Here is an 18,779-nt window from a genome sequence, read left to right on the forward strand (position 1 = left end):
GCTTCACCAACTGAGCCACCACAGTGCCCCTAAAATCTCGCAAGCATATTAAGAAATAGAGGATGTTAGGGTCACACAGGCAGAAGACCAGGATGGAGAGAATCAACGACATCAAAATGAAGGCGAGGGGCACACTCTCTAGTCACAGCTGCGAGGGATATTTTACGAAGGAGAAGAAATCGTTTAGGATAATGTTTACTGGTGGAACTCAGACAAATGACTGGGAATGAACGAAGGGGAATGATATGCATGGAATGTTGAATGCTAAGCAGTGTAACATTCAAAGTCAGGAAAGACAAAATGTGCTGTCTGTGAAGTGGGACCCTGAAGAACATGTCCCTGGGCCATCTAATTATCACACATTTGACATCATATTTATGAATTCCTGATTTCTTGTCAAAAGGGGGACAGGAAAGCCAGAGATGAAAAATCAGGAAGTTGTTGACAACTTCCTATCTGGTTGTGCTCATTGAAAGGCAGGGCCCCAGCCAAATGTGGCTACCCTCCTCCTTTTTTAAGAGAGTTCGCGGGGTGCCTGGGTGGCTCAGTCAGTTAAGCATCTGACTTCAGCTCAGGTCATGATCTCGTGGTTCACGAGTTTGAGCCCCGCGTCGGGCTCTGTGCTGATGGCTCAGAGCCAGGAGCCTGGTTCGGATGCTGTGTCTCCCTCTCTCTCTCTGCCCCTTCCCTACTCACACTCTGTCGCTCTCAAAAAATAAACATTAAAAAAAATGACACCCCAGTAAAAAATGAATAAATTTGTGCATGTTTAAAAAAAAAAAAAGAGCGTCCGCTCTGGCTCGTGGGGCCCACATTAATGCTGGACGTAAAAGGGTCAGGCAGTCATTTGGGGTGGAGGTTTCGTGGTATTGCCCACGGGCTGTTGAGGCCTCTGTGTTTCTGTCCACTTAGTGGGGAGGGAGGTTAGCGGCCCAGACTCCATCAGGCAACGACTCTTTCCACTTCTGTAGCAGAAGGAGAGACCTTTGGTGAGCAGGCCCAGGAGCAGGTGGCCAGAAAACACAGAGAGCTTGGACGGTCTTGGGAAGGAAGGCCAGGCATTGGCATCACGGACCGGGCTAAGCAAGGCTCCTCAGCAGCCCTGCGTGGCCAGGACTCTGGTCACCTCTGCACGGGCACACAGGCAAAGACCGGGAATGGTACGCAAATCACAATGAAGACCCTCTTTGTAAACAGACTGGGGGATGAAGAAACCTCCAAATTGTCTTTCTCCTGTAGCAGCAGAACTGCTGGCCAAGGGCAGGTGAGGGCGGGTTCTTGCCTTGTTTACGGAGGCGGGTGCAACGGTGGGGGTGCGACCATGGGTCCGGGCCCCCGTAGGTTCAGACACGTAACGAAGGGTGATTTTTGTCGGCCTCTGAGCCCGACTTTATCATAGGTTAATGACGCCGAGACTGACATTTGCAAAACAACGATGGAGGTTTCAGCATCTGGGTTCGCTCTGCACAGGTGATGGCAACCGCTCCAGATAAAGTGGGTAACTCCATCCCGCAGACACAACACCCAGACAGCAAAATTCCTCCAGGTGCCCTCGCCCTGGGTGCCCCCAGCTGGAGTCCCCACGCCCCCAGAAGCACGGCCTTGGTTTCCCCTACCCTTCTTGCCCACGTCTGGGAGGGCGGCGGGAGCCTGGTCTCTGCAGCCGGGGCAGACGTGCCGTGATGTGATCCGCAGGACCCCCAGGTGCCTCTCAGGTTCTCCACCGGGAAGAGCTTGTATTCACTGGTTTCATTTTTCATTGGTTCCAAGAGATACGTGTTATTTTCAAATGTAATAAGTCCCCTGTTGAAAAAGAAAGAAGGAAAAAAGTATATAATTTTTAAAGGTAGCTTGTTGTTTATGGCCAAGGCCCTGTTCTTAACAAGGGAAGGAATGGCAGGAGAAAGGCCAATTTATTTATATCCTCGGGTTTTAAGGCCATTTCTGTGCAACATGTTTGCATGGATTTTCTTCTTGCAAATGTTTTGAAAACAATCTGGGAAATTTTTTTGTTTCAAATATTTCATGGTAAAGAATAGACTGCATTTAGCCTCTCTCTATTTTTTTTTTTAATTTCAATTTACAATTTTTTTTTTTTCACTGGCAAAAAGAGTTGAGAGAAACGATGTTTCCTCTGCCTTGGAAAATAACTCTATCTGAATTAGCAGGTGTGATTCGGGAGGGAAATCTTTTTCTTTAAAGGCAAATTCCTGCATGTGAATTATTCAGTCTGGTCCACTACGTTTCCTAAATATTTGAAAGGATTCTGATGTAAGGTTGAGCACCCGCTTCTACTTATTTGTGGGAGACGTGTCACCAAAGGAAGCAGTGTAAGGGCACAAAGCATTAGGACTGCTTCCTGAAGGCCGAGGTCTGTGACTTGGCTAAAGGTGGATCTCTCTTTATAGGAGAGAGGACTGCTGGGAAACATCCTGGGACTGAGGTTGACAAGGCGGCCTTAGGGATCTGGCAGTCTGGGCCTAAGGTCCAGCTCTGCTACTTACTAATAGTGTGAACTTGACCTCTTTGACCTTGGTTTCCTCACCCGGCAAATGGGATAGTAACACCTATTTCTCTGGGCTGCTATGTCATCTAATGGAAACTTTTAGTCCTGTGGACGCCATAGATCAGTGCTTAAATGGTAGCTGTCCTCTTTGTTATTAACAAGGGCAGGTCTGCGGTTTAGGCTTCTTTCTATTAACGTGTTATTCCAAAGACTGACAATTCCCGGGAGGTCCTGTGCTTTGATAACACATTTGCCCACACACTGGCCATCCGTGACTCCCTGATAGGAAATATAGCATTAATATGATAAATACACTTCTGCGAATGACAGTAACTCCTTAATTACTGAAGTAACTTCAATACTTCAATACAAAGGAACTTTGAAGTAACTTTTCGATCTGGGAATAAAGGTATAAATTCTTTTAAAAAACAGACAACTTTGTTACACATTCTCTGCCTTGCAGAGAGAGAAGGTGGCATCATGCCAGGGACCACGATGCGCGTCTGCCCTTCTGGAGCACGACAGAGCCGAGGCAATGTTCCGCTTTCCAGAAACGAGCAGCGCTAGCCTAAGGCAGTCAGCTTCCTTCAGGTGTTAGGGGAACACTGCCCTACATGATGGTTTCTGTTTCTCTCTTTTCCAGTGTGGGACGATAAAGTAATTTAAAAGGCTCTTCTTGGTGTTGAAAGAAGGATTTTCTTTGGAGAAATGGCAATTTGAGTAATAGTAAATTGGCAGCTTTAAGACTCTTCCCACGCAATAATGGAAGCTTCTAGAGACTTCCATTATTTAGCAAGGTAACCACAACCTCTCCGCTAGAGAAATGCCTACCACGTCATGTGAGATTTATTGCATTGTAAACAGACACGTCTGACAGAGTGAGCCTTAACCTTTTTGGAGACCTGAACCTTTTTATACCCTTCTCACAAAAATTCACACAGGCACATGTCTACGATATTTTGCAGGTCATGTCAGAAGATTCAGGACTATGGATGAGGTCCACAGGCTCAGGTTTCAGGCAGTAGTTCTAACACACGGTTCACACTGCCTCAACTCAAGGACGCCTCAGTGCTGAAGAAAGAGTTGAAAAAGCGCATTGCTCCATCCCTCTTCTCCAGAAAACCTGAGCCTGTTTCCACAAGAGGGACCTTAGAACATGTTCCTATGTCATTCATTACTGCTTATTTCAGCTCTTCGTTTGTGCTGTGCTTCTCGTTTCAAAATTTTAGCACATGCGCTGTTAAAGCAAGTGCCATCTTATGCTTATGGATGGCCCATTTATGGGTGAAAAGTCACTCTTCGAGTTGAATAGAATGACAGTATTTCAGTACTCACATAGGATGGAAGGAAGAGGTCTGAATGAGTCACATACTTATGTTGAACACAACTGGTGAACAAATACACTCTACTCAGTTCATTATTATTCAACTGGTTTACTCTACCAGTCCAATGGAATGAAGTTATGGGCAGTGGGAAAGAGCAAGTTCATGTCTGGATGCTTGTGCCCCAATTTATGTCTTCATGTGTCTCCAGTAGACCGTACAGATAAGACTTTGGCCATCCTCTCTGTTGGGGCAGCTTGTATCTCTCTTCTTAAAAAGTTCTTCGTGAAACAAAACTTAGGTTTTGAAGTTTGGAATGGGTAATGGGGGATTTTTGTTTGTTAAAGTTGACTTTAAAGAACCTAAATTAAGACAGAGTACTTAAAAAAAAAAATAGGCCAAGGGAATGCGGAAAACAAACACACTTGAAGGGAAAGCATAGATTTGCTAAAATACTGACTTTCTTGCCCCAAAACAAAGATGATCCCAACATTTCACTTCATACACCAACGTCTTCTATTTTGCGTTAGATTTAAATGAGCTGAACCCTCACAGTAAAACATGTCACCAAGTTCTAATCACGAGAAACAAATTACTGAAAATGTTTTTCTACTTTATGGAAAAATTTTAGAAATTGTCTACTTAGTCATAAAAATGTTCTCATATCTCCTTTTATCTTTTAAGTCATCCAAGGGCCAGACATTGAGAAACTGGGGTGAAGGCTTTCCCTTTGCTCCAAACAACTCGCAGCCTGTAATGCAGCTTAATTAAATAATTGCCTTGGGCTGTCTTGAGTATAATTAATCATTTAGCCCTAGAGGTTGCTGGAAACAACAGTGGACACAAAACTCAAGGATTCAGGGTTTCTGAGATGTAAAATTTTGATGTTCTCACAGCCCTTGCTGGCCCCGAGCTAGATAAGCGAGTGTAATTTAAGCTGAATGTCATAGATATTTAGTTGTAAACTTGGAGCTGGAAGTATCTCAGAGTATGGAATTTAAATCCAGCAGACTTTGAAATTGGGGCTTTTTTCCCCGGCCAGAGTCGGGGCAGGAAAATGAAGACCATGGGTACCTTTTCCAGGGAAAGACAGGAGGATCCTGGACCGGCCTCCATGGTGGGGAGCGAGGCTGAGTTCTTGGGCAGTGAGTTGAGTATATGAACGGAGGAAAGCGGAACAGAAAGGCATGGTTGGGGGGTGAGGAGGGCCACCTGATGGCACTCTGTCTGGGCTGTGCTCATTGCCTTGATCACCCAATGGATCTGCACCCGGCTGTATCTCTGGCCGTGATCCTGACTGTCAAGGACACGCAGGTGGCTGGAGGCAGAGCTGGGACCCGTGGGCCCAAGCCCGGCGGCTCTCAACCCTCACGCCTTCTTGCTTCCCTCCAGCGCTGTTGTGAGAGGGAGGTGGGGCCTCGCGTGAGAAGCACGAGAAGGAAAAAGAGCCAGAGAAATGGAGTGGCTGCTTTGAATATAGGCAGCCTTCCTTAAAAGTTTAAAATCGTGGTGTTTTTCCTTCAACGGCAACAAAGAGGAATCTATTAAAATTTTAAATTGACTTTGTTAGCTCTCAAAGTGAAAACTCAGGAGGCCTATATTTCCTCCAGATAAGTTTTTGTTTTTCTCAAAATTCAGTTTTTAATCTCCAAAGCAGTGGCGCATCAGGCAATAACACAGCCTCCTGCTGTGGTTCTTAGTATGATCTTTCTTACGACTCCCGGGCAATTCGGAGAGTGGCGCATGGATTTTGACTACCTGTAATAAGGCAACGATTAGAATATGTGAATTTTCCGGACCCGGTTCCATGTTCAACTGCTAATTGAATTTTCGTGGGAAAAAAAAAGACTTCTGGTCTCAATATCAGGCTGTCAGTCATAAGTTAGAACCGCGGTTGGCATGAAATCTAATTTCAGTCCTTTCCTGGGGGAGCCCATGGGTAAAAGTAATATCCCACCTCACGCACGCTGGATACAGCGATCGCAGCGATGTTACTGAACACGCAAGCCCCGTTGGGCTTATTTCCAACGAGCAATTTCCATGAGAACGACTCATGTACAATCAAAACAAATAGGCAGTGTCCCCTACTGCATGCAAAGCCCGGGCTAGCTAAGGTAGAACACACAAGGATATCTCACCCATGGTTCCCGTTTCAAATGTAATTCACGTCCGGGTTTGGGAGGCATGACAGAAGAGGTAAAACGTTAAACTATTATAAAAGATTTTAATAACAGTTGTGACTGGCACATCAGTAATAATAATAGCAGCTTACGATTTATGAAGAGACCACCCCGTGAGTCAGGCTCCTTTCTAAAAACAACAGCTTTATCGAGAAATGATTCACATACCATTAAGGTCACTCTTTTAAAGCATGCAACTCGATGACTTTTAGTACGTTCAGTGAGTTGTGCAAACATCACCACTGATTCTAGAATGTTTTCATCACCCCCCAAAAAACTATGTACCCACCAACAGTCACTCCTTATGCTCTCCCGCCCCATGAGCCAGGCTTTTGAATCCCTCTGTTTTCTCTAATATTTAGAGCAATCTTTTTAGAGCAGGTATCATGAGCCCCTTTCACTAAGAGGAAGCCAATGATAAGAGTCCAAGCTCACTGTAGTGGGTTGAATAGTGTTGCCCCAAAAGATATGTCTAAGTTCCAACAAAGGTACCTAGGAATGGAACCCTTGGAAAAAGGGTCTTTTCGGGTGTGATTTTTGCTCACGATCTCAAGGTGAGCTCATCCTGGATTCACGGTGGGCCCTAAATTCAATGACATGCGTCCTTAGAGAAAAAGGAGAAGACAGGGACATGGTGGGGAGGCTACATCAAGGTGGAGGCAGAAACCAGAGTGACACAAGCCAGGAAACGCCAAGGGTTGCCAGGAGCCGCCAGGAGCCAGGAGGGACCCACGGTGGATCCTCCCTCCAACACTGCTGACTCCTTGACTTCAGACTTCCGGCCTCAAGGACTGTGACAGAAGAAATCTCTGTCGCTCTAAGCCCCCAAGTTCGGGGTCGTTCGTCATGGCAGCCAGGCAACTCACCCAGTCACACAGCTGGTCAGCGGCACAGCCGGGAAGCCCCAGGTGGACGTGGCTCCCAAGCCCATCCCTCGTCCTTGGCCACACGGGGTGACCGGCCTTCTCGCCTCAGTCACCAAGGACTTGCGCTGGGGAGGCCACAGCGGAGCTCGAGGGCAAAGGCCACCCACGGGATGGGTGGCCAGCCCGGTGCTGACAGAGGGAGGGGTCACAAATGGCCTGTGTGAAACACGGGGCCTTGAGGGGAGTCTGGGAGGATGGGGAGGGCTTGGAGGGCAGGTGAGTGGCCTTGAAGGAGCAAGAGTCGAGGAGAGAGAAAGGTCAGAGAGTGCAGGCGAACACTGAGGACATGGGAGGGTGGGTGCAGACGCACGGTGGGGGCCGCGGAAGGAAGGCAGGACACACGATGCAGGCTTTGTCCTCTGCCTCCCCCTTCTCCCTGGCTTTGGCCTTGGCTGCACCACGGCCTCGTCACGTACCGGTCCGCACCCTCCGTGCGCACTACAGTGTGCCTCTGATACAGCTTCGGCCTCCTGGCCGCCAGGACTCTGCTCTTGCTGCGTGTCCCCTCTTTCCTCTGCCTGCCCCGCCCCCACCCCACGACGCTCTCTCAGATTCTGCAGTGTAACCGTTGGCGGCCACCCCTCTGACCTGCTGGGATGCCAGCTGCTTTAAGGCCCAGGCCACGTCCCGTTCCTCAGCGTCCCCACCTGAAGTCCTGTCACCGTTCCCCTGGCTGCCCTTGGCTGCAGTGACCTTCCGGGCTGGCGCTTACCCCTCACGGCCCAGCCCAGCCAGACCTTCAGGATCGCCCGGCATGCCGGTCCCTTCCGTGGTTTCCCCTGCGGTTTTGTGGACGCCCCGCCTCACAGCCCTCGCTGCGCGGCGGGCAAACGCCATCTGGCTGCTTTCCATGCCCAGGGAGTATCTTCCTCGTTTGTTTTGGTTTTCCTGGCCCAGCGCGGGGACTGGCATGACCAGTGGGCGACCAGTACGTGAGCTGGTGAGCAGTGGCGTGTGCGGGAACCCTGGCACAAGCGCGGGAGGGGCGAGTGGGCCACGGGGAGCCGCGTGGCTTTGCGTGCAGTGGGGCGGCAGGACTTGCGTCAGGCTCAAGCCGCGTTTTTGAAACATGACCTTCTGGAATGTGCAAGATGGCTGTGAAGGAAAGGGCGGAGGCAGGAAGCACGGGTGGGAGGCACCGAAACATTTTTGGAGCAAGGGTTGATGCTGGGTGGGGACGGGGAAATGGGAACAGGGGACACTTTATGCGGAAGCGTGCGGGGCCGTGAGTACGACGGGGGGGGGGGGTGGTCATCAAAGGTCACCGGGGGCCAAGTTGAGGCGCCAGAGGCGGGCTGGACCTTTCATGGAAAAGAGGCAGGAGGGGAGCCCATCCGGGGACTGAGGAGTTTGGATTTGGAGGTTTTGGAGTTTCGAGGCAGAGTGGAGCAGGGGAGAGCCCACACTTGACCTTGGGTGACCTTCGGGAGGGACACTGGTGCCGCCCTGCAGAGGGAGCGGAGGAGCTGTGACCCCAGCACTGGCTGCCACAGATGATCCTGCAGGACTGAGGACTCAATGTCCCCAGGGGAGGAGGAGGCAGGGACACGGAGAGCCCTGGCCTGCAACGGTAGGCGTGGCCATGGGGTGGAGGGCAGGCCGAGGAGGCCAGCCCCTAGAAGAAGAGCATGCAGAGGGTCCCAGTGCAGGGCTCAGGGCTGGGTTGGCTTCACCTCCACTCCCTGCCAATTTCTCCGTTAACATGGCCTACTGTGCTCCAGAGATTTTTAAAACAATTTTGGACAGGCTAGGACTAAGTGTCACCGACCACTTGATGGCTTGGGGAGAGCACGTTTATGCCACCAAAGGTGACTGGACACCTACAACAGGGCAGGTTCTACGTTGAGCCCAGGGCCCTGCCTGCCTGGAACTCACGGTCCAGCAGACCGGAAAGTAAAGGCAAGATCATCTCCGCGCACCTGACCTCCTGGCCCGTTAGACCATTTCGCCGCAGGCCATTTAGGTTGAGCCGTGAGGTCTGTAAAAAGCCACATCTGCCCAGGTGAGTGACCAGAGTCAAGCGACGAGGCGCCGGGAAGGGCAGTGAGCACACGGCACCGGACGGGGTAGAGGCCGTGGCTCATTCCCAGGCTACCTCGCTCCCTCCGTCTGCGTTTCCTCCTAAGATTCCCTTCCCTTCTCACCTCCTCAGCTGAGATTTCCGTTTCCTTTCTTCAAATGGGTCAATTCAACTTGTTTGTTGAGTTGCAAATAATAAAATAAGGATTCCTCCATTAAAGCAGAGGGTTTGTTTGTTTTCGTTTTTGTTTTTTACAGTGTCTGTCTTTGCCTTAAATTGCAAATGCTTACTTTCGTTAGAATGGTTATTTTTGATTCTGTGGATCACGATACGGTCAGTGCTGCCCTTTGAAAACTAAGTTGACTTACTATCTTTCGATAGCATGTGGCAAGAAGTATTTCTGCATTTCGTGCTATATTTGATTTCATTATATAAAATACAGTGTGACGATTTTATATCACACGGTTTAAAGGGACACAACGATCTGTGCGTTTATTGGGGGTAACACATAGACTTGCATCTGAATATTTCTATGGAATTGGATTTTTGAAAGCATTTTGTACTGTCTCCCCCAATGACGGCCAGTGCTAAGAGCTTCAGGTGCTACAAGCAACGTACCAGAAATGTTCCCCATCCTGAAGGTCCTTACAAGGTATGCAAACGTATAGCGAGATATACCAGTCAACTATCAACGGAGCGAGGAAGGATGGGCGCTTTAACACACAGATGTGAGCAGATATTTATAAAGTGTCGGCTCGCCCCTGCTCCACTCTCCCTCAAAAGTCCAAAATGTCCAAATCCAAACTCCTGGGTCCCCGGATGGGCTCTGGGGTCGGGGCGGGGCTTCGTGAAGGAGGCATCATTTGACTTGGTGAACCTTCCAGAGCCAAATGGGAGGTGGGGAGAGAAGCACGTCCCACGCAGAGGGGCAACCAGGGATACAGATGGCAAGAACTGTGAGGCATGTTCTGGAAACAGCTAGAAACCAGTGCGGCTGGGAAGGGGGAGCTTCCTCACGGTAGAGGACGACGGGGCTGCAAAAGAAGATAGGCTCCAAACTGTGCAAAAGGCTTAGCAGGACTAATATGGAACGAGGGGTTAGCCAGACTTGGGACTGAGGTGGTTTAGCTGGACGCAGCCGAGCGACCCCGGGACCCCACTTCTGCATCTGTCACCTGAGGAGTGTGACACCCACTGGCTCTGGTGAGCGTCGCACGAAGAATGCAGAGCCCTGCATAAATGCAGGAGATGCCTCCCTCCCTCTCTCCCTCTCCCTCTGTCTCAACAGAAGCTGGGAGGAGGAAAGCGGGGACAGTGTCGTTTGCTGTGGGATCGGCAGCTCCCAGCCGGGGCGTCAGGACGGGGCCCCGGGTGACGGAGCCTCTCGGCTGCTCCGCACCGTGGTGGTGATAACTCTGGCCTCCCCGTCGTGAAAGCAGAAACTGTAATGATGGACGCAGTCTGGCGTCCCCTCAATGTCACCACCACCCCACGGGATGTGTGTGCATGCACATGTGTTAGTATGCGCGCGTGAGCATGCAAGTGTGAGTGTGCAAGGGCACGGGTATGACGGTGTAAGTGTGCGTGCGTGTGCACGTTGCGCCCCAGGATCCTAACCCCCACGTCGAAGTACAGTTATTCTCATAACCAATGCTCGTCTGCAACTCTAGACGGCAGTTTCCTCATCTATCAACTGAACGGTGGGCTTGAGTTAGGTTTAAGCCGAATTTCAACCACCACGCCTGCAGGCGATGGCAAAACTCTTGGCCGATCCCCAAAGCGTGAGCCCCCAAGACTTGTCGTGCCAGACGCGAGTCGGAACCGAGCCGGCGGAGCGAGGGAACCGGAAATGGTGCCAGACGGTCCCTTCCCTCAAGGAGCTCCCGCTGCAGGCAGAGAGCAGGACGGGGATGGGAAGGTGGCATTTACGAATCAAATCAGGACACGGGGGAGTGTTCCGGGGCCGGGTGTCTGTCCTGGCAGCTTAGGGCCTCTCGGGCGGGAGCAGAGTTCTGTCCCCGGCAGTCGACAGCTGGGTCCCCGCGCTCTGCAGCCTGGAGGAGTCTCTGATGGTCACGGGGGCCCCCCCCCACGCCGAGGCAGGTGAGGTGAGGGGTGGGGGGCGAGGCACCGAGCAGGGAGAGCAAATGACAGATCAGAACGTCAAAGGAGAATCCCGCATCTTCGCCCTGAAACTGCACCGACGAGGACGGGGCATTTCGGGGCCACGTGCGATGCAGTAGAAAATTAACTTATGCCTGAACTTTGCACTTGGCTTGGAGTCCTTTTGAAGCAGGGACAGACTCCGCGGCTGCACTCACTTTTATGGCCTGTTTTCCACGTTGCACTGCATTCCCCTCGATTAAAGAGCTCTTTCCTTTTTTATCCTGCTTTCTACCCGGATCTTCAGGCTTCTCTCTCCTTATCGTCCTCCCCACTCAGCTTCAAATGAAGAAGGCTGACTTGGTGGCTTGTCCCCACTCTTCTCTCCTCCGGGATTGAGTTCTCCTGGCCGGCCCAGGTTTGATCGAGCCCTTTGGAAGCAGAGCAGGGTGTTCCTTCTCTGCAAAAGCAATCTGCTGGCCTCCAAGTCATGTGTCCCCTAGGACATTTGAGTTTCCCTCCACAGTCCTCGATCTGAATGTGTTTTGGGGTCACACCACACTGAATTTAATTTTGAATCCCTATTTTCTTTCTCAGAATCCACCGGCTGGGGCCGTGCTAGCTGCCTTTCTCCTTTGGTTCTTCCTCCAGTGAGAGCAGTTGATGGAACACAGCCTTTTCTCTGGTCTGATTCTCCACTTACGGGATCTCAAGGTTGACTACATGACTCCGGAAGTTTTCTGTCGATGCACGGTCTGCTGCTTTTGTAACGACGGCACAACGATCTGGGAAGTCAAAATTCCCAGGAGCGCCATCTCCACTCGGGGCTCCCCACCGCCGCTCCCACCCCTCTTGGTGGTTGACCCCAGATGGCCCAGTACCTGCTCTTCCGACTTTTCCTGAAACCCCAGCCGCAAGCATTTGACAGGGTTCCTCTTGGTTGGATGAAGGTCTGTGCCAAGCGCCCGGGAGGGAACATTGTCCAAGTGCTGGAGACGAGGAGGGGTGCAGGCTGGGAATCGGACACCGCACAATCTGGGCAGAGAGGCTGACCTCTCTGTGTGGGAGGACAGCGACCTGCCCTTTTGGGGGGCAGCCCTGGGAAGTAGGATGGGAGTTGTGACCGAGGGGCGTGGCCAAGCACAGAGGACAGATTTATCCCATTTGAATATCACTCTGGGAAATACTCTCCAATTTTTCCTTTTCGTTTAAGAAAATTAGTTAATGTCACTGGTTAGGAGATCGTTTTTATCATAAAAAGGAGCTCTCAGGAATACCTCGGAGATACCCCTGTTTTCTTTACCCATCAAGAGTTTGACGGACGCCTGGGTGGCTCAATTGGTTGAGCATCCGACTTCGGCTCGGGTCATGGTCCCACAGTTCATGGGTTCGAGCCCCGCGTCGGGCTCTGTGCTGATGGCTCGGAGCCTGGAGCCTGCTTCAGGTTCTGTGTCTCCCTCGCTCGCCGCCCCTCCCCCACTCACGCTCTGTCTCTGTCTCTCAAAAATAAACAAATGTTGGGGAAAAAAAAAGATACCCTTAAAAAAAAAAAAGTTTGAGAAGCCTATGAAAAATCACCTGAAAATTATTATCAGACCGATCCAGATACGTCTGGACTTTGACGGTCTGAAACTTCTTCATCAATGTGTGGAAGGGGCTCATTCATTTCCAAGGATCCTGGCCCTTATTCGTCCTTTCTCTGGCAAAAGCTCACTGGTTTCCCTTGATGCACACACTCTCCCCACTTTCCATTCCCAGGGTTGGGGATGGCTCACCCCCAGGTTGGCTCAGGGAGTTAAACCAGAGCATCATACCTACCACTGGCCACTGTGACTGCTTCAGGGATGGGCCTGGGACCCAGTTAGGGCCAATCAGCTGTGTTTTGGGGAAGTCTGCTGCACTCAAAAGACAGCCCTCACTCTCTTACCTGCCCTCTGAGGATGTAAGCCCGGAGCTGCCTGCTGCCCGCAGCCTCTCTGTGACCACAAAGATCAGCTGTGCATGAAAATAAAACCAACACAGAAGAAGGTGGAGGCCAGAGTAGAGACGGGGTGGACTCTGGTAGCATTAGTTAGACCCTGGATCCAGCCATGCCTGAAGCCACTCCTGGCCTTTTAAGTAGCATGAGACTACCTCCAACTTTTGCTTGTTTTTTTTTTTAAATTTTTTTTAACATTTATTTATTTTTGAGACAGAGAGAGACAGAGCATGAACGGGGAAGGGGCAGAGAGAGAGGGAGACACAGAATCAGAAGCAGGCTCCAGGCTCTAAGCCATCAGCCCAGAGCCTGACGCGGGGCTCAAACTCACAGACCGTGAGATCGTGACCTGAGCCGAAGTCGGACGCTCAACCGACTGAGCCACCCAGGCGCCCCAGTTTTTGTTTTTTTTTTTTTAAGCCAGTTGGAATTAGCTTTCCTGTTCTTCATTCACATTGGCCTTTATATTAACTTGAAGCCTTGAAGAAGCACCTGGCCCTCAATAAATGGCCTTTAAACACACAGATTCATCTTTTAGGCTCCAGAGAGAAGCAACGGTAAATTTTGGACTTTCCCTTTCCACGTGTGTACTAGAAATTCTCCTTTCAAGCCTACTGGGTACCCCACAGGGCAGGGTGTCTGTGAGTCCCACATGTGATCTTTGCCACTATGGCCTTGCGGCTGTCCAACCCCGTTCCCTCAGGAAGAGTACAGCTTTGCATAGAATGAGCCCAGAGGTACCGCGTGAGCATACCTCCCGCCCGGCCCGGTCCCAGAATCAAAGAACGTGAGACAGTCTCGAGAGTCTGATGGTGTTTCCGCCGGCTGCTCGCTCACGGTCAGGCACAGGGCTGGCTCTCCTATAGGTCGTTGCATCTGTTTTCAAAGCCACCATTTCAGCCGGAGACTTTATCTCTATCTTCACACAAGGAAACTGGGGCTCAGAGAGGCCCGGTGACCTGTCCACTGTTGCACAGCTGGTTCACTGCTCGGGCTGTTGTGTGCTCGGGCAGAAACATCTCGTGGTGGCCCCCGATCATCCGCCTTGAACTGGTCATCCCCCTTCGTCCCAGATGCCATCAGGTCTGACCCCATCCTGTCCTTCACCTCTGCTCACCTCTGTCTCCCCCAGGAGCCTGAGCTCTGGCTTTTGCATGAAGACTGGGCCCTGGCCCCACACAGCTCTTAAATCTCCTGACCCCCAGCCTCATTCTCTTTGCCCCTCGAACCTTCCCACTGTGCTCTTGGGACTCACGGTCCATCCCCAAAGTACCCTCCCCCCGACTCTCTCCTGAATATCCTTTCACCTCCCCGCCCCAGCTGACACCTGGCTGGCACCACTTCCCCCAACAGCCTTTCAAGACAGATTTCACTGTTTGAAGTCCTTCCCTCGGGACCTCCGGGACCTCGGTGCCTCTAAGGTGAGCCACTGTCCTTGTTTCTGCATATCGTCACCTGCCACTGAGGTGCTTCGTCACCTCTACTGGTGCCCACCACGCCTGCTGGGCCCGCGCGTGTATGGCCGCCCCTGCCTCGTCAGTGACTTCCCCACGGCTTCCTCCGTCGTCACTCAGGAGCAGGGACTTGGTCCTTTCGTGTAGCTGTGCCCCACGCCACCTCGGGGGCGCGAGACTCAGACACAGAGCACTTTTGGTGGAGAAGGCAATGGTCAGAAGTGTGCAGATGCTACAGTCACCAGCCTCTCCAAACCCCTGAAGACGTTTCTGGATGTCTCTGGATATCTCTGGACTCTCGCACGTCTGCAGGTGCCGGCTCCGTCCAGGCCCCCGTCCAGGCCCCCGCTGCTCGTCAGGATTACTGGGAAGGTATCTAGCTGAGCTCTGCTCTCACATGTACCCCCTACAGCCTGTTTTCAGTACGGTGGCCACACAGTGACCTGTGGAAACGGTAAGTCAGACCTCAGCACGAGGTTCCCGTGACACCCGTTATACAGAAGAGGGAGGCCAAGGCCCCTCCCGATCCCGCCCTTCCGTTCTTCCTCTGACTTCAGCGTCCGCTGCCTCCTTTTCCTGCTTCACTCCAGCCACACTGGCCCCCGACCTCGGGCATTTTCCGGCTTCGGGGGCTTCGCGCATACTGTTCCCTCTGCCAGCAATGTGCTTCCTGCAGGCACCGCACGGCTCACCCCTCGCGTCCTTCGGCGCTGGCACGGGGGACGTGCTCAAGGAACGTGTGCCGAAGAACGAGTAACAGCAGAGCAGCAAATCCAACAACAGCAAGATAGCTCTGTTCTCGTATCAGATCGGCGGGCGTTTCTGAGCTCCATAGCGTTACTCGGACGGGATACCAAAAGCGCTTTCTAAAAGCAATCGTGCGCAGAAGCGTGCGTGTGTGTATGCCCTCCATGGAGTGAACCAAAAAGAGATTCAAGTCTCTGCCTCCTGACTTGCGGAGACAGAAGGATCAGGGGACAGAGCAAGCCGGAGGGTGAACTGTGTGATGTGACTATTTTTATGAAGATAGACACACACGCGCGCAGGGCTTTGCATGCACAGGACAGGCCACAGCTGGCATTTTACCCAAGTGGGGGGGGGAGGGGGAGGGGGGGAGGGTGAGCTTGTTTGTACATATTGTCGGAGTCCAGTGATAAACACTGAGTACAGCAGGTATTTCAGGGATGGGGGAAGATGTCAGGAGAGACGGCGCTCGCCTCCGAGGGCCAGAGTGGAAAGCGAGGTGGCCACGTGGAGGAACAGGGTGGCGGGACTGTCACAACAGCACTCGCTCCTCCGGGGCCTCCGCACGGAGGCACAGAGCGTCCGAGGCCCCCCCCCCCCCCCGCCCCCGTGCAGCGCAGCCGCGTTTGCAACCGAGAAAAGCTGGAAACCACCTCCGTGCGCGTGGGGGAGCGTGCGAAGGGACGCGGCGAATTCAAGCGTATTTGTCAAAGGAAGGAGCCAGCCCCACGTCAGCCGGAAAGGATGGGTGTCAAAGGAGCCAAACACAAAAACAAACTGCTGAGCGAGGCAGGATGCTCTCCGGTGACCTTTGTAAATTGTGCAGGTGGCCGGGGTCAAAAAGCGTGGGTGGCGGCTCGGAAGGACGCACGTTGCGTGTTAATGGAGGGCACGTGGGGGCGGGGACGGGACGGGAGAGGGGGGTGGGGTGGAAGGGGCCGCTCGGCTCTGTGCACCTGACACGCGAGTGAGAGTAAGGGGCGGGCAGAGGGGACACCAGGGCGCGCAGCTGGCACCGGGTGCCCCACGCGGGGACAGGCACCTGCCAGCGTGCCCCTGGGCGCGCGCCGGGCCCCGGGTTCTGGGTCGCGCTGGAGAGCTCCTCACCGCTGCCAGTGTGGCCAGGAAGGCACAGGCCACCGCCGCCCTTTATTAGTCCAGGTGTGTTTGTTACATGTGTCGGGGTTAATGGGAGGCACCGCTTCTGAGAACGCGCCCATTTCCCGCTAACGTTCACTGAGGCTCTGTCTTCATCTGCGGCTAACACCCTGACGAGGGCCAGTGTGGTCACCACCTCCCTCAGATTTGTGGGAGCTTGACTGACCTGTGTGTGTGTGTGTGTGTGTGTGTGTGTGCAGGCTCCCGCATGGGACTCCCAGAGACGTGGCGTTACAGCTGACGCAGGACGCAGCCCTGGTCTCACGGAAGCTGGCACCCAGGCCGTCCTCTCTCTGTCCCCGAAGGCGCCCCGGGGCCCAAGCAAAGCAGGGCTTGGGGGATTCAAGCTGTCGGTTCACAAAGGCAGCGAATAAACCCAGGAAAAAGGCCGAGGCAGCTGGAAGTTTGTCAGACAGGCTGGTTTTGCCGGGAAGCGCACGAGAGCCAGCTGGTGGCCAATGAGTGTGGTCTGGAAGGATGAGCTGTACGGGCTCGTCCAGCCACAGAAGAGAACGGTGTCCTGACACGGGCCACAGCCCGTGTGGCAGAAGCCCCCACACCCCACGCCTGTATTCAGCTCACCTTGAACTCTGTTAAACTGGTTCCTCTGCTTTGTCTCTTAGCGACAGGAGGCCTGTGCCTGTGTACCAAGCAAGCAGCCCGAACGCCAATACCTGAGGTCCTACCTCTTAACACCGGGAATTACTGAGCACACGGGCCACATAAACGAAAGACAGTCACAAAATCCTAGGGTGGAGTAACTCTGCCGGTTCAGTGGCTCTCGACTGATCAGGCCCGTAGGACCTTCTAGAAAGAGTCTGTGGTGGCAGAGAAACTGAAGCCCCCGGGGCACGCTGTGCTCTTGCCAGCTGTCAGGCGGGGCTTCTCTGCCTTTGCCACTTACTCTCGATGCTCGAGAAGAAGAGGTCGCAGTTGTGGGGCAGACAGAGCCGCTTACCTGAGGCCAGAGCAAGTGCTGAGGCTGGCTGTGGAACCGGAGGATCCTTGCACGTGTCCGTGGTAGTAACAGTGACCCTGGAAGGAGGAGACAGGAGGCTCAGTCTCGGTGCCTTCTTGCCCGCTCATAACCGCCCCCAATCACCTTCACGCATTGGCAGCTACAGGTGTCTCTTTGGCATGAAATATTGAACCACCGGTCTTAATATTTATTTATTTTCAATTCTATTTATTTTAGAGAGAGCGAGCATGGGGGAGAGGGGCTGGGTGGGGGAGAGGGAGGGAGAGAGGGAGGGAGAGAGGGAGGGAGAGAGAGAGAGAGAGAGAGAGAGAGAGAGAGAGAGAAGCCCAAGCAGGCTCCACACTCAGCACAGAGCCCGATGTGGGGCTCGATCTCACAACCCTGGGATCATGACCCAGGCTGAAATCAAGACTCAGACGCTCGACCAGTAAGTCACCCAGGTGCCCCTTAATATTTCATGCTAAACCCAGCGTGACCGACCCAGCCAGGATCTCTGGCACGACGGCCTGATTTACTTCAGGATGATCAGTGGGGTGTTAGCTCCGCCCCAGTCCTGCTCTTGTCTCTCTGACACCCTTCGGGAAAGCCCTGACGCGGGGTGCCTCACGAAATCCAGCGGCAGAACAAATCTCACAGGCCCCACCATTTTTACCCCCCTGTAAATTGTCTTTCGTGACCAGATGGGGAACCGCACAGGGTATTTAAGCACACTGCGAAATGTGATAAAATGAGGCCGAAGCCTAGGGCTTGTGAAAACAGAAAAGCAGATGACAGAGGAGGTGGAGGGGCCCCCCCCTGCACTGCCCAGGTGGGAGCTGAGAGCCTCTCTCAGCAGGAAAGACAAAATAGGAAGGTCTTCTCCATCCGTGACGAAAATCCCCGTGTGACATGCCTGCAGAACCCACGTCTCAAATAATGTCGCCGTTTGCAAAAAAGAGACCGTGGCATGGACGCTTCCTTACTGAGACGGTATCCGTCCAGAATCAACAAGGCAAAGGTCGTGTTGCAGCCTCAGCTAAGAGGCTGACAGGCAGGAAGTGCGGGGCATACTCAGCTGGCCTCATTCATGGCCTCCACGTGCCAGCTGCAGGGCCTGGCAGCCAAGGGCAGTGTCGTGGGTGGAGGAGGAGAGGGGGGCTCGTGGGCTCCAGGCCGTCCCTGCTGAGCCCACCTGGGCACGCGGCCCCTCCCCTCATGGCAGGCGGCCCGCTCGCTTTCCCCAGGGCGCAGCTTGGTGGCCAGCGGTCCTGCCCAGCAAAACCCCAAATTCCCAAGACCACCTTGACTTTGCTAAGAAACAGGACCCCAGGGGTTTGAGTGGCCAATGACATCCAATAACACTTCTTCAAAGGGGTCAAGTTTATCTGTCACTGAGGAGAGGACAAAACTCTGAGACCATCTGAAAGGCA

General features: G+C 52.9%; 1 protein-coding gene across 1 annotated transcript in view; it reads right to left on the minus strand.

Moving 5' to 3' along the window:
• The window catches only part of ADAM12 (ADAM metallopeptidase domain 12), a 299,802-nt gene that overhangs the window by 96,160 nt on the left and 184,863 nt on the right, over window positions 1-18,779 (minus strand). The window contains exons 5-6 of the mRNA XM_040486933.1: window positions 17,350-17,426; window positions 1,617-1,803 (exon numbers count right to left, since the gene is read on the minus strand). Of these exons, the coding sequence (XP_040342867.1) occupies window positions 1,617-1,803; window positions 17,350-17,426 (264 nt within the window). The remainder of the gene's footprint in view (window positions 1-1,616; window positions 1,804-17,349; window positions 17,427-18,779) is intronic.

This window comes from Herpailurus yagouaroundi, unplaced genomic scaffold, assembly GCF_014898765.1.
Source record: "Herpailurus yagouaroundi ecotype Mexico unplaced genomic scaffold, PumYag 163, whole genome shotgun sequence".
NCBI lineage: Eukaryota > Metazoa > Chordata > Mammalia > Carnivora > Felidae > Herpailurus > Herpailurus yagouaroundi.